The sequence below is a fragment of the Aspergillus nomiae genome (assembly GCF_001204775.2).
Source record: "Aspergillus nomiae NRRL 13137 chromosome Unknown contig00012, whole genome shotgun sequence".
Classification (NCBI taxonomy): Eukaryota; Fungi; Ascomycota; class Eurotiomycetes; order Eurotiales; family Aspergillaceae; genus Aspergillus; species Aspergillus nomiae.
The window spans coordinates 87,002-102,286 of NW_015378067.1; the positions used below are offsets into that span (position 1 = coordinate 87,002).

Sequence of the window (15,285 nt, forward strand, 5' to 3'; positions counted from 1 at the left end):
AGACTTTCGCGGTCACGATTCACAATACTTGGTATTCGATACTGCGCCGAGGACTGTGATGCGTTTTGCTGGTTCAGTTTGACGGGGCATTTTGAGAACACTTAAGTAACTGAGCACTTCGCCAGTCACCATGCGAACAATCATTGCAGCATTGCGTCTCCGAGGGGTGCGGGGACTAGCGCCGAACACGCCGGGGAGAAGCCTTGCGAAAGCCATGGCTCATTTTCAGCACTTCGCAATGGGTCATCTTTTTGGGCTCGGCTTGGCCCGAGACGCTCGGGCGCTTATTTAGCACTCGGCGGGTTTTGACTCTGTGAGGCATGTTGACCCACTGCCTTCTTCCACCGAACTTTACCCATGACTGGGTCCTTGGTACACTAGTTGGTAGTGGCTACTAGTCAAACCAGGGACGAGTAGAAACCTCTGGTGGCAGTAGTGGACTACTGGTACAACTGAAGTCAGCCTATGAAAGCATGTGGCACAGTAGGAAGGCACAGTTAGGCGTCGTTTTGTTGCTCGTGACGACCAGAATCAGTGAGGACCCGGGGGAATGCAATAAACGGCAAATAACCATGAATGTGGATTGGTATGTGGACTTATTGTGATGTGGTTTAACACACGCATTTCTATCGTCAATGGATTTGTTGATGTTTTTCAGTTCATGTTTCTATATACGTTTCCTTCCCCGGCTACTCTGTTTCTTCCGGTAGCGCTATCAGCCCTGTTGCGCTTTGTAAACTATATACACTGATATTACCATATGCTAGACCCTAGAGAAACCCGACTCAACATGAAGAAGACAATAAGCAAACTGCAAGTAGCGCTACACTCAGACTGATTGTCCTTGAAGGAGGACTGGCGATTCGTGACTGGCACGTGGTAGAAGGTGAAGAGGCTTCCACTGCGAGGGTCTAAAGGTCTTGTTGACAGCTATTCCCTGTGCCCATAACTAATCACCAATCAGCACGTTGGCTTTGAAATCCGCACATGAACCATGGGCCCGGTACCTCCTGTTCTCGCTCGAGCCTGCCGTAGCTCCTTAGACTTGATGTATGGCAGATAGAAAGGGCCGCATATCAAGACTATTAGTGATGTCTGGACAGCAAACCTGGTGAGCGACGTAGATGGATGCATGGTTCAAGGCGTGGGGAAATGCAAACAGTACCCGTTGTCCCTTGGCGAGAGACCTGCAGTTGGAAGCCGTCAAGAGTTTATATTGCTACTGTTATTAAGCGATCTATAAGGAGAGAAAGGATGTGGATGACCTCGTGTGGCTAAGAGTGTAGAAGCAGTAGCCACGCCCAGGCTAACGCCTATAGCCATCCCTCGAAATAAGATCCACCAGATATCGCACGTCTCTCGAGATGAAGCGCACCGATTGGACCCGAGCCTGCTTCGGCAAATGTGGAGGAGCCATATCCGAGGTCATTTGCCGTCACGAACGCTAGGCTAAATGGCTAGCGAGATCGGCATTCGAGCCGTCGCCTCTCGAGTCTCGACATGACCCTAGCTCCAGACCAAGTTCCTGCGACAGTTTCCCCCGCATTCTACTCTAATCCCCCGCTTTTGTGGTGGGGATTCCAATCGTGAACCGGGGATTACCAAGTCGTGCATTGCCGTTGCTTCTCTCTATCGTCATATCGCGTCCTCACGCGCATGTGCAGCCATGGTCACACGGAGTGCTTCTTCATGTCAATGCTAGTGGTCGCTATTGCTTGCTCACTATCATGAATAGGCCACCAATATGCCTCGGACATTCATTGCCCCCTCTAGGATACGACGTAGAGATTGATGATGGATCGACCTCCCCCGGCCAAGCGGCCCCGGCTGTCGATGGCATGCAATATCTGTCGGCAGCGAAAAGTGAAATGCGATGCCGAGTATCCCAAGTGTCGCAATTGTCGGATACGGAATCAGATTTGCGTGACGACTGACCCTCAACGCCCTGGGGTGCCAGGAGTGAGAGAATGGCTAGAGATGCCAGAGAAGATCAATGGGAACACAGGGACGCAATGTGACGGATTGCAGAAGGAGCCAACGTGTCGCCAAAATGATCAAACCTCGCCCCCAAATACATCGCCTCAGCAGCAACCTCAGTCGCAAGAGGGTCAACCCTCTCCATCTGTGGGGGACAACCTGGCAGATGAAAAGGTCAACGAATTTTCCCCAGTGCATCAACCGTTCGATACATCCCTCAATGTGGAGCGTGGAACGAATCGGATGAAAATTCTGGGTGGCAGCAGCTCGCAATGCCTCGCGAAATCGTTGGACGTTTATTTTGAAGCGGCACGGTTAAAGCCAGTGTCGGCTTCCTTTGGTCACGGCATGAGGCATGCGGAGGAGCTGGATATGCCACTGACCCTATCTCTACCAGGTCTGCCTGGCCGGGACTGTCGCGACCGATATGCGCGGATATATTTGGCCCGAATCCACCCTACCTATCCCATTTTCTCCCCCAATGGGTTTCGCGAAAGTATGGAGCAGCTTTCCACAGTCGCCGATTACACGCACCTCCCTCGAGACAACGTTCCCATACTTGTGCTTGTCTATCTTGTGATGGGACTGGGCTCGGATGAAGAGGCTCAAAGTGTGACGGAAGTCGGGGAGAAATATCTTCAAGCTGCAGCCGGGCTTGTATCTCACCTCGTCGCGATACCCTACCTGCCGACGGTGCAGGCTCTGCTACTTCTGACACTGATGTATAGAGGTCGGAACCAGGAGGGCCTGGCGTGGCAAACGTTGGGCATGGCGATCCGCATCGCATACACCCTGGGAATCCACCGACCTCAAACCGGGTCCGCACTGTCCACATCCCACAGCACACCTGATGAAAGACATCTTCCCAGCCAAATATGGGCGGTTTGCTGCTGCTTGGAGCGGATGATGCAACTACAATGCGGCCGCCCTGCCTCCATTAGCGCCGAACACCTCAGTACCATCGGCAGTTTAACCTGCCAGTCACCCTACCTGCAGTGGAGCCTGGGGCTAGCTGAATACCAAGGAAATATCAGCCAGCATATCTACAACTACCATCCTGGGTCGAGAAACGTGCGCCAGATACTTCTGGATACTGCCCGACTGGATCGGCTGCTGCTCTCATGGGCCAATGTCATTCCTCCTGAGCTACGGCCAGGGAACGATATATTCTGCCCTGACGAAGAGTACCATATGGCTGCATACCTATCCATCCAATTCCACGAAACCCTTATTACGCTTCACCGCGCGGCGCTAATCGCCCCGACAGCGAACTTTGATAGAGAAATCGAAAAGCACTGCGCCGACGAACCATCCAAATTCAGGATGCGTAATGGAGAATCGATCTGTGTCAACAGTGCCCGTGCCATCGCTAAGCTGAGCATTGAGCTCTCCGAGAGGGGAACAGCCTCGCGCTTGATTCCAGTTGGGCCGTCCTTGCTCGCATGTATTGTCCTGGCTATTTATCTAATGAAAAACCCGAGATCTCGCCTCCAGACGATGGACCTTGAGGTGAGCGCCGCTGTTGTGTGATCCACAAATATTCCTGCTGACGGTGGCTAGCTCCTGAAACTATGTCTCGAAAACTGCAGACAGCAGCTAGCCCGCTGTAATTCAGATCCCCGATTCATGGAAGGTATGCCCTCAGTCCCATTCTATCTCTCAAGCCACTGGAAGCACACTAACCGTATCCCATCGTTAGGTCTAGCTGCCATGTACGACCAAATCGTGGCCCACCATCGTGTCGTTTCAACATCTGCAGAAAGAAGGCACACTCTAGCCACAACGTATCAATCAGATCAACATCCCCACAAAGCCTCGACATGGCCGCCTCGGAATCACAACCAACAACATACCGCCTCAAACATTGCTATATCCCAAAATCCATCAAATTATACAATACCCCATAGCTTCCTGACCCCTGCAACATACGACGATGCCCCCGCAATGAACAACATAGGACATGCATCATGTAGCGAAGAAGCCCATGCTGCGAGGGCACCCCTGTTTGATTATCTACCGACAACAGGCAAGGATCAGCCTCATAATCAGGGTGATGCAGGCCTTCATGATACAGGTTCCCTGATAGATCAACTGACCTCCTCTGGCGATGGCTCGAATGAGGTAGACCGACTATTTCCCTTTGAGGGATACAATGTAGAAGATTTGTGGAACTGGATGCTGTACTTTGACGGACCACAGTCTGCATAGACGAGCCTATTTGTCTTAAGGTGTTATATATAAGTTTATAGATATGATATTCTTGCTCATGGTCTGTGGACCACTGTTCATGTCTCCCAGGCTTGTATTGTAACGTTATGAGCTGGGGCGGCCTGCTCTCGAAGGTGCCTAAAGCTAAGATGAAGTTATAAGTGTGTAATTTTAAAGATATTTTGGATTAACGACGTATTGACCAAGCAGTCATGAATCTTGAACTATCAGGTGATCATCATAGTGTAATAGCAATACAGGCAGTTTCCTCTTCAAAAATGAATATCAACAGTTCATATAAAACGCGAAACTAAGAGAATTCAACAACCAATATACATTCGACCAAATTCAGAGTGGACAACGAAACTATGTACTAAAAGCCTTGCACTACGTTTACCTGCATAGTACGGGCTGCTGTATCTCTCCACAAACCTATGCTTCCTGCTTGATATACGGAATTCCAGTGAGCCGGAAGGCCCGTTCACCCAGCACCGGATCCTCAGCGGGCATCTCGCGAGCCTTAGGGCAAGGCACGCCATCACGCATGGCAATATTAGTAGGAGCGACATGCTGGGCATTGGGCCAGTGCGTAGTACCAAGACGTTCTACATATGATGTCAGTAAACCATTCCATTCCACTATTACGAGGTCCACACAAGGGGTGGAACATACTTTCAAAAGCCTCCTTCTTCCGAATCAAATCCGCCTGCGAGGCGTCGGCAACAGGCATGTAGCATGTATACACTGCCAGACGATCGTTCTTCCCTGTGGGTGGCACATTGTAATGTGGGGTTCGGCTGTCCCAGACGATCAAGTCGCCCGGTTCGACGCAGACCTTTTCCCACTCCAAGCCGTGGTCCTTGAGCCACTTCATGCCGTTCTCGGTGAACCCGAACCACTCTTTAGTCCAGGCGGGGATACGTGGCTCGTCGGCCATCTCGCGGTGGAATTGCTCAGAGAGCCTGTGGCCGCCTTTGCACACGATGAGGCCACCGTCGTCGGGTCCACCGGGGTTTAGGTTCACTAAGCCTTGAAGACCTGGAGCATGGGTAATGTTTTAGCAAGATGGACAATGATCAGTTACAGGGGGTAGGGGAGTACGTACAGCGGAAGCCTGGACATTCGGGGTCTTGGTCCTGGTGTGGCCAGGGTTTGCTGGACAATGTCAGTATTTGTTTCTCAGAGCCATGCACAGGGGGTCCTATTTACTACTTACTTTTCGGGGAAGTCACCACGCCTGAAAAAGAGCAGCACATTAGTTCCACAAGCCGAAGACGACAGTGATGGTGTTGGAACTTACCCTGGGAACTGAACATTGACCACATCGAACGATACAATCAAGTCCGAATCACCATATACCTTCTCAAAGGCCTCCACTACACCAGGCTCCGATCGGATATCCCATACCCATTTCTCATGAGTAACGCCATAGCTGAGAATCATACCTTTCTCGTTGATCACAGGCAGCATAGCCCGTTTCACGGTGGAGGGGTCATCGCGCTTGTAACCCAAGTCACTGCGAATTATTAGCATACAGGGACACAGAAGAACAGGTTCGCCTGTTATCGAGGAACATACAAGCCTTCGAGATATCCATAGAAAGAGTCAGCGTATTTCTTAGCTCGGTCTAGGGGAACGGCGCCCTTGACCACGGCGTAGCATCTCTATTGAGAGCATCGCGGAAGTCGCCGTAGTTGGTTGGCCGGCCATCAAGGGCCATTCGGCCCTTGGGCTGATCAAGGGTGATTGTCTCCTGGATAGTGGTTGTTGTGGACATGGTGTCTATTGCTTTGAATTGCAGTGATATTGTAGTTCAGGTAGGTAGCTCGGTCATCGACATAAGACTGATGATGCTTATCACAATCGCTGCATTGCAAAGCCTTTTCTACCTAACCTCTCTGGCACTTAGAGTGCTTGTCGCTAGGTGCATCTCGGCGCAGCAGGTACACCCCGAAGGTCTGCCGAACATTGAAACAACTAACCTCATGATCATCACTTTGCCTTCCTAGCAACATTCTCGGGCAGGCCCAGTGTGGACGGCCGAATTCAGCGCTTCGGCGTCCACCGAGCTCCCGCCGAGAGATGATCCCCCACGCAATTAATACTTACGCTGCTAGGGACAATCAGAGCACTATCCCTAGCATAAAGGTTCACTCTTAGTGTTTTCTTGTCAAAAGACAGTGAGTATTGTGTGATCATTGTGAAAGGTATTAGCAGAGGATGAGTCCATTCAAGATAATCATCGTGGGCGGAGGAATAGCCGGCCTGGCTGCCGTAGGTGCCTTTCTGTTTATCACACAACAGGACTAGCATGTTAACAGTTCTGTAGGCGATCGCGCTACGGGATGATGAACGCGATATAACTGTCCTGGAACAATCGTCCATAAGCCAAGAAATCGGAGCATTAATCTCACTACAGCCGAATGCCTCCAAGATCGTCGAAGACCAATGGGGACTTGGATCACGTCTCCGCGAGCAGGGCTCCATGATTGACGAAGCCTTCGAAATCTACAATATCAAGGGTGAACTGCAATCGCAGATTCTCCTCTCAGCCGTTTCATCCAAATACGGCGCCGACAGAGTCTGCTATCATCGGGCCGATCTGCACCAGGCGCTGAGAGAGAGGGCAACATCGCCTGACTACCCCGGTCGGCCGGTGGAGTTACGACTCTCGAGTAGAGTACTAGACTGTGATTGTGAGAACGGCACGGTGCAGCTTGACAATGGGGAGAGTATCCAAGGAGACCTAGTCATTGGGGCAGACGGGATCAAAAGTAGCTCCGCAAGGCCGTGCTGGGCGAGGATATGGAGGCTCGTCCAACGGGTCTATCGGCGTACCGAATGATGATTCCGACCGATGAGCTTGTCAAGGAAACGGACTTTATGCAGGTTATTGACCCTCGGAAATGTCGTACGGCCATGGTCATAGGCCAAGACCGTCGGCTCGTCATGGGCCCAGCACGAAATGGCTCTGTCTATGGTGTGGTAGCTCTCGTTCCTGACGAGAGAATGAATGAGTCTTCCAAGGACACGAGCTGGACAACAAAAGGCGACCGCGGTAAAATGCTGGATACGTTTTCTAATTTTCCGACGTGGGCCCAGAGACCGCTTCTATCTGCCAAGGAGGTTGGTCTATGGCAGCTGCGCGACCTGGATCCCTTGTCCACCTGGTGCCGCGGCCGTGTGCTGTTGATAGGTGATGCTGCACATGCGATGCTTCCGACTCAGGGACAGGGCGCAGGTCAAGCTGTTGAGGATGCCGAAGCTCTTGGTGCATTTTATAAGGACTTTGAGAAGAGACACCCCGATCGGTCCTTGAGCGACGTGCGCAAGACCAACGAGGATATCTTTAACTGCCGGTATGAGAGGCTACCACGATACAAATGTATAGTCGCCAAGCAGCGAAGCCGGGTACAGATTCGACCGAAAACCGAGTGACAATGAATCCTGCTGAGTTCATGGATTACAACTGCCTTTACGATGGTGCGATGGATTGGAATCGTCGGCGACAGGGGCAGGGCTCGGCTGCATCTGTAGCTGCATAATGAAATATGTTATTAGTACAAGCTAGTCGTTACCGTAATAATATAACGCCTTTAAGAAATACATTTCTAAACGCATATCCTCAATTCTTGACCTTCTTCTGATCAAGATGAGAAGTTTATGGTACTCTGTAACCTATTCGAGTAGTTCCCCCACTTCGCAATTTCAAAAACACTCATGTCATGCCATATCAAGACGATTAGTGTAATATATGAATACTAGTTACTCTGCTCAGGCCAAAGATAGCGTGTGAAGCTTAATGACAGTCTCTGGCCAGGGCAGATCTGTGGGAGAATTTAAGCCGGGATACTCCATGAGCAATCAGAGTAAACAGGTGGCTGGGCGGAGCTTGCAGAAAGACACCAAGTCATAAACTGCTATGAAGCTTTATCTGGCTTTAGATATACTTGCATTTGTGTAAACTTTCTATTGACTGGAAAAAGACATAACAGAAAAAAGTAAACTCCAGGTCATCACCATAAGCCATTCGCATAGTACAGTACGTATTCTGCCACCATATACCAGACATAAATGATACCATATCTCCCATCCCTCTGATAGAGTTGAAGTAGACATCAGTGATCTAATTCATTTCTCGCTAATCTCAGATAAATGGAAGGATAACATGGCTGGGATATTCTCCACCGAAATGAACAGTGTGCTTCCCTTTGTTGAGCTCATGCGCTGGACGGGGCTTGGAGAAGGGTGTGATATCTTGCGAAATGCTAGGATACTGGCCGCCAACCTAGAACAAATATGTTAGTACTTCAAGGCCAACTAAAACACGACGAAGGGGGCTATCCAACTAACCTGCAAACTAATAGACTCTCCAGCATCAAAGTCCACTCCCATTGCCCAGATACCGATCTCCAGCTTCGTCACTGTTCCTGGTTCTATCTTCTCCTGCTTCAAATGCGGGTGGAACGGGAATTGCGGGTGGATACTCTTAGTCGAGTCAATCGCACGATGAGAGGCACGGAGAATTCCAACGGGTCCTAGGTGTAGATTCAGACCTGCCTGATCCTTCTCAGGGATGTCATCAACTGATTTCACAGGGGTGGCGTGGAGCGGAAAGTTGAGGTGCATCAAGAGTTTTCCATTCTTATCTTTCTTTCGTAGGATGACGAACACCGTAAAGTCATCCTGCTCCTCGGCAGACATGTAGAGGATTGCTTTCGGCAAGCCAATCAAGCGTGATGGTTTCTCGAAGGTATAATCGAACTCGGCAATGCTGACTCTGGTTTCAGAATCATAGGAGACAGTAGAATAGTCTGTGGCCGGTGCACTCAGAAGCTGTTGGTTCCCGCCTAGATATAAGCTCCTGTACTCTGTTGACGGGACAGGGAAGTCTTCCAGAACGATGTTGTCGATGGCGTCGCGGTCACCAAATTGCAAAGCAGACCAACGAACCTTGGGAGTCTTTTCCCAGCCATTTTCGATGCCTTTCAGATAGCGATCAAAGAAGACAGTGAGTTCTTCCATGGACTCAGGTTCACTATAGAGCTCGTACCACTCCTGCTTGCTCCCCCAATGGAGCCACTTGTTGTCGTGTGGGATTTCGAGATAGCCACGAACAGAACCCATGGTATGAATTGTGCTCACGTCCGATCCACGGATATACGCTGGGCACTGAATCTTCGTCATATCCACGCGCTTGTCGGCCCAGAAAGCATTCGAGGTAGGCGACCGGCGATACATTTCCTCAAAGTCCTCCAATCCGGAATTCTCTTGCCCGCGAACGATCTTCTGCGCAATGAGATCGAAATTGCTCATAAAGAACCAGCCGCCACGGCAGAACTGCTCACGATAGAGATCACCCAGTCCTTCCCAGGGAGCAATGGCCTTCAACGACGGGGGCTGTTGGGCAGCGATAAACCACTGGGCAATCGCCAGCGCGGAGTTGCCAGCCATACCGATAGACCCATTGCACCAGTCCATGGCAGCGATCGCCTCGACTATATCGTATCCATCTTCCGCATCCTGACTACCCATCACACAAATCTGTCCATCACTATTTCCGGCGCCACGTGTGTCCACACTGACTATAGCGTAACCTTTCGGACACCATGCTTGGGGGTCCAGTCCCTCGAATTTTTCCAAGCCGCTGAGGTCAGAGCGCGGGACACAGCAGTTCCACACACACATCGGTAACATATCCAATGCACTGTATTTCTTGCCGTAGAATGACCAGCTCAGCACCGCGGGCACCTTCTCGGTTGAATCTGCTGGGCGATATATATCAACGTAAAGTCGAGCACCATCACGGACCACGATTTCAACGTCATGTTCCACGCGAATATCACTTATCAATGGCTTCGCGTTGAAGCCATTCCAGCCTTTCGGCAGGACTTCTGTTTTCCCAGGCTGGAATTCGACATAACCGTTTTCGCCGACTGTTGGTTTGCCGATTTTCTTATATGCGACTTGTACGGGAGGAGGCATGGTAGGTAATTAATTAAATAAAGTTGGAGATGGCTTCAAGATACTTCTATGAAAAACGATAGTTGGAAAGGCTTTTCTGAGGAGCTCGTAATTGAAATTATTCTCGGCATGTTTTATCCCCAAGCCTTGGAGCTATATAAAATAACCAGACATCAACAAAGTCCGCCGGAGCACCACCATAGGCTCTTTCCTTCCCCGCAGCGTTTCTTACAGACCCAGCAGATAGTCTGTGGGGGTAGAGCTATGTGTACAGAAGCGAGCTACCAAGGGACAATTGCTCGGAGCATCTAGCGTGGACTTAGCGCCCGAATGCCGTCGTGGGGTTGCGCCGAGTCGGGGCTTTCATGATATGCGTCCCACTTCGGGCCTGTTCTCATGACTCGCTGGCACTATTCCTGAGTAAGTTGTTAAGTGCGCTTTGGCCTATCATGAATCATTCTATTCATCAACTCCGTAATATCGACAGTCTCTCGTGATGGAATCATGTGGGGCCGAATTAGGGCTCCGAGCCAATACCATAACTCACTGACCAGTAATCGATTTTTGCAAGTCAATCGAGGCCAGTTAGAGATTAACTAAATTGCCCTAGTTCGGGCCAATATCCCCCGTGTGAAATTAGACTAAGTAGTGCCGTCGAAAGGCCAGACTGGTGCTGAGTGTCTAGATCCCCCGAGTGGGGTATTCGTGCTCTTGGACTTCGGGTGCCCACCGAGGCTCCGACAGACACGCTCACCAAGAACAAACGAAGAATACGATGTCTACTACGTAAAGCATACTGAACATTGCTTCTACCATGCTATTAAAGTGAACGCAACTTTAAATGTCGTCATTGAAGCTTCAAGATAGCATGCAAGATATATGTGAACATGGCTTCTTTCATCGAACAGGGTGTTAATCTGTATGTCCAACGCCGGATGTCACTAGGTGTTCCCGAACGGGTATCCCGGTTGACGGTGGTCAACAATCGAACCTTAGCCGAATGGACTATAAAGTACTGTTGGACTGTAAAAATGAAGAAGAACTTGACCATTTGAATATACAAGCTTTCTTAATTCTCTACTCGGCAAAAATTGCAACTGCTGCCAAGATGACCGTAACATCAGGCTTCGTTTCTCACCCACTCCCCATACCACACGACTCTCCCTTCCCAGTATCAAATATACCTTTCGGCATTTTCAGCACTTCAGAGGATGTAAGTAGATAAAGTAGACTACTTTATTCCACTATAGCTAATCACCTTTGCGCTATGTGCCTAGCCCACGCCACGCCCAGGAGCAGCGATTGGTGACTATGTGATTGATTTATTCCGAGTCGCAAACCGCGGCGCTCTGACCGTTGAGCAAGCCAATGGAGCAGAAAATATCTTCCGCGAGGTAAGGAATGGTAGCATGAATTTGTCCACTCCATCTCACTGAAATGTGGCCGGTAGCCGACGCTCAACCGCTTCGCAGCCCTTCCTCGTCCTGCCCGGTCCAAGATACGGAAGGACATCCAGGAGCTGATTGAAAATGCGGATTCACCATTATACAACCAAATAGAACAGCCCAAGCTACTAATTCCAAGAGCAGGGGCATCAATGCACCTCCCATTCTCCATGGGCGGTTTCACAGACTACACCTGCTCTCTAGAGCACGTCGTGAATGTAAGCAGGAATACCCTTGGAATCTTCCAGGATTCCAAACAAAAGCCCGGCTCTCCATTGCACAACTTACATCGCTAACCCGCGTCTCTCATGTGAACACAGGTTGGCCGCGTAGCAGGCTTCGGCGATGTACCCCCCAGCTTCCGCAATCAACCGTTGGCATACAACGGCCGCGCCTCATCGGTAGTCGCCAGTGGCACGCCGATACAGCGACCATACGGCGTCGGCTCTGACGGACTTTACCCCTGCCAGAAACTGGACTACGAGGTCGAACTTGGCATGTTCATCTCTACGAAGATACCCATTGGTGAACTCATTCCGGCGTCCCGCGCCCGAGACTATATATTCGGGTTCGTTCTGCTGAATGACTGGAGCGCAAGAGATGTGCAGTTCGCAGAGATGATCCCCCTGGGACCGTTCAACGGTAAGAGCTGTGGAACCAGCATCTCTACCTGGGTCGTGACGATGGATGCCCTTGAAGAAGCGGGTGCCATCGGTCCCGCCAAAGCGGATGTTGCTACCGAGGGGAAGTTCACGACGAATCCTTTCTTACAATGTGCGGAAGATGTCTCGATAGATGTCTCTACGTTCATCTCTAGTACGTATTTCCCGGTATATGAGTTCCTGGGCTATGGTGCTGATGGAAAAACACAGGAGGGGATAGCCATCGGACTCCCATCAGCAGAAGTAACTTGAAGCATACATACTGGTCACCATTCCAGATGCTTGCGCATCATACCTCGGCGGGCTGTGGTCTTGCCCCTGGGGATCTGATTGGAACAGGGACACTGTCCTCCTCTGCCAAGCAGGCAAGCGAGGATCTGGACCAAGCGTCTACGGGTCTAGGCCGGCTTGGGTGCATTCATGAACTGACAGCTGGAGGGAAGACACCAGTTCAACTTGCAAATAACATGTCACTGGGCTGGCTGGAGGACAACGATGAGATTACGATGGAGGGATGGGTAGGCGAGGGAAATTCTCGCATCGGCTTTGGTCAGGTCACCGGTAGAATTGCTCCTGTTGCGCAGGCACCGGGAATGGTTACAGCTGCTTCTACCTGAGGTGCCTCTTGAGGATGGGAAGATATAGAATCGAAAAGAGTGGTAGCTCAGAACTTAGGGAACTCTACATTGAACGAAGTGCCACAATGTGAATCCTCTACTGTTTTGAAACCTGTCCTAGTCGCAGATAGCCGAAAACTCTTGTCTCACAGCATCCCCCAAAGCCTTCACAGCCTGTTCAAATTCTTGCGCAGGAGCAGCCGCAAACGTCAACCGAAACTGCAGCTCCCCATTCGGTTTCTGATTAGCAGCAAAGAGTAATCCATTTGTAACCAGTACCCCATTCTCGATTGCATTGTTGTGAATGTTCTCAGAAATATGAGACAATAAATCTTCGCTCTCCGCTGGTTCCACCTCATTCCTGAGCAACTGATGTATGTCCCAGTTCAGGCACAGCCACAAGAGCATTCCATACTCCGGCGGGTGCCAGGTACAGATATACAAGGGTAAAAATCCGAGGTTGGTCTCCCAGTTGCAAGAGGGATGACCTTGCGTCCATGCAGTCGTGAGCCCAACTTTTTCAGGGATGAGCCAGATAAATCTTTGCTTTCAGTGCTGAAATGGTGTCGCATGGACTGCCCGGACTTGGGGTGGGTTAGATGCTGTTTTGACAGAGAAGAGGATATAAGACGGAACGGGGGTGAGGATGGTTGAGGCATGGAAAAATGGGAATAAGATCGAACCGTAGAGTAGGTCGTTAAGTAGGTCTGTCAAGGTCCAACGCCGTAGGGTATGATACCGTCAGATTTATAGTTTGGGAATTTCCCGGGTTGCGTTGCTGAAATAAAGTGCATAGCCTAAAGCAAAGAGATATTACATACGACGAGAACTACGATACAGGCATCGGTAGATAGGGGTTAATGAAACGAAGACGGGGCAGGAGCCGGACGCAGCACTCGCGTCCTCAGCAAGAGAATGCTCCATCATCCAGCAAAAGATCCGGCGAGGCTATGAAGGCGTGGGAATACACATGGGTAGCATTTGACCCCACGAAAAAGAAAGCCGCTGATCGTAAGTGACCACTGGTAGGGCAGAAGAGCATTTTGGGGCTCATCGTCGCGGTCCACACCCAGTGGTATTACGTATAGTGAGGCGCAGACTTTCCATACCTCATATCTTGACCCAATAACATGCTGGTACTTTGTCACCACTTGAGCCCGCTCGCCGGATGCCAGGATCCGCTTTCTATTTAATCAAGAGCCATTCCACCTCATAGTAGTGCGCAAGGAATAAGTTGATCTACATGCATGGGAGAGAGGAGATTGCATATGATTCATCAATTAGATATACATTAGGTACAGCCTCTCCTCTTGCAGAGGCTGTTCCCCGTATTGTAGTACTTACATGAATTAAGTGATTTACATAAAGTGTGCGATCAGTTGAGAAATAACACTTTGTGTTAAAAGACGTATTATGCACTACTAGTTGCAATCTGGAGTGGAAGGATTCCAAAGGGCAGATGACAGCGTATTAGCATAGCAGGATATTCTGAAGTGATAGCTATGGTAGTAACTATTATGAAGTAGTGTATGCATAAAGGAGACTAACAACTGCACTAGACTTAGTTCAGGAGCCTGCGCAGTAACCGGTGGGTCATTTAGTCAACAATAGGAACCTAACAACTGGACGCGCGCCATAAAGATCTACATTGAGAACAAATGAACTGAGAAGAAGAAATACGACACGTGCAGAGATAGGGCCTGGCTCAAGGAGGGGGAAACATTCGTTGCATGAGTTCCTGTACCGTCCTCGTAGTGTCAAGGCTGAGCACGAATGGAATGATGGGTCTCGACAACTGAATACGTCAATTGATCGTCCAGACTAAATCCCCGAGTTATCCTACCCATGCAATGCAAGTAGTCGGGCTAAGCAGTACTTCTCTCACGACGAAAATCACCGATCGGGGGCTAATACACAGTTCTCCATCTGGCGGAAGATTAGCGCATTGACCCAGCAACCATATGGAGCATAAGATTGTTACATGCACACTATGCAGACAGGCTTGGCCAATGAGAGACTCGCCCTAGCTCGAATCATCCGCAGAGCGATGTGTTTGGATACAATTGGTTGTTAGTCGCGCTTCAGCTGAGAAAGCTGAACATCAACTCTACGGGTTCCTACCGCGTTGTTCGCGATCGGCAATCATAGTGCATAAGGAATTTGTAAATACTTTCCGGTTCTGTGTTGGGACAGGAAAGATTGTGCGAGATGTACACTGTAGCTGGAACCCAAGTTACCCTTTTTGTTTTTCTTTGCGCTTGGACATATCAGCTCAGGGCTAGCAGGATCCCTCTACCTCCAGGACAAGTAATTAGTCCTCACCCATTCAGCCCACTGGCGATCAGCCGCATGGTTTAGGTTGCGGCCCGCTCTGAATTTGTGGTGGCGTAGGGAGGGTGATATTCTTCTTAG

At 50.1% G+C, this 15,285-nt stretch overlaps 5 protein-coding genes across 5 annotated transcripts; 3 read left to right on the plus strand and 2 right to left on the minus strand.

Moving 5' to 3' along the window:
- Positions 1 to 1,794: 1,794 nt before the first annotated feature.
- ANOM_001516 (uncharacterized protein) lies at positions 1,795 to 4,185 on the plus strand (the record flags this gene model as incomplete). Its single annotated transcript, XM_015546773.1, has 3 exons — positions 1,795 to 3,486; positions 3,538 to 3,610; positions 3,677 to 4,185. 3 exons carry the CDS (start codon positions 1,795 to 1,797, stop codon positions 4,183 to 4,185), a joined length of 2,274 nt encoding a protein of 757 aa, XP_015411503.1.
- A 432-nt stretch (positions 4,186 to 4,617) lies between these two features.
- On the minus strand, positions 4,618 to 5,962 carry ANOM_001517 (uncharacterized protein; the record flags this gene model as incomplete). Its single annotated transcript, XM_015546774.1, has 6 exons — positions 4,618 to 4,790; positions 4,858 to 5,223; positions 5,291 to 5,340; positions 5,402 to 5,422; positions 5,486 to 5,701; positions 5,835 to 5,962. 6 exons carry the CDS (start codon positions 5,960 to 5,962, stop codon positions 4,618 to 4,620), a joined length of 954 nt encoding a protein of 317 aa, XP_015411504.1.
- Positions 5,963 to 6,405: 443 nt separating this feature from the next.
- ANOM_001518 (zeaxanthin epoxidase) lies at positions 6,406 to 7,623 on the plus strand (the record flags this gene model as incomplete). Its single annotated transcript, XM_015546775.1, has 3 exons — positions 6,406 to 6,459; positions 6,515 to 6,895; positions 6,964 to 7,623. 3 exons carry the CDS (start codon positions 6,406 to 6,408, stop codon positions 7,621 to 7,623), a joined length of 1,095 nt encoding a protein of 364 aa, XP_015411506.1.
- A 709-nt stretch (positions 7,624 to 8,332) lies between these two features.
- On the minus strand, positions 8,333 to 10,170 carry ANOM_001519 (CocE/NonD family hydrolase; the record flags this gene model as incomplete). Its single annotated transcript, XM_015546776.1, has 2 exons — positions 8,333 to 8,473; positions 8,539 to 10,170. The coding sequence occupies 2 exons, from the start codon at positions 10,168 to 10,170 to the stop codon at positions 8,333 to 8,335; spliced, it is 1,773 nt and encodes a 590-aa protein (XP_015411507.1).
- A 1,087-nt stretch (positions 10,171 to 11,257) lies between these two features.
- ANOM_001520 (fumarylacetoacetate hydrolase) lies at positions 11,258 to 12,873 on the plus strand (the record flags this gene model as incomplete). The annotated part of the gene is made up of 5 exons (XM_015546777.1): positions 11,258 to 11,362; positions 11,427 to 11,543; positions 11,600 to 11,812; positions 11,915 to 12,410; positions 12,467 to 12,873. 5 exons carry the CDS (start codon positions 11,258 to 11,260, stop codon positions 12,871 to 12,873), a joined length of 1,338 nt encoding a protein of 445 aa, XP_015411458.1.
- Positions 12,874 to 15,285: the final 2,412 nt, after the last annotated feature.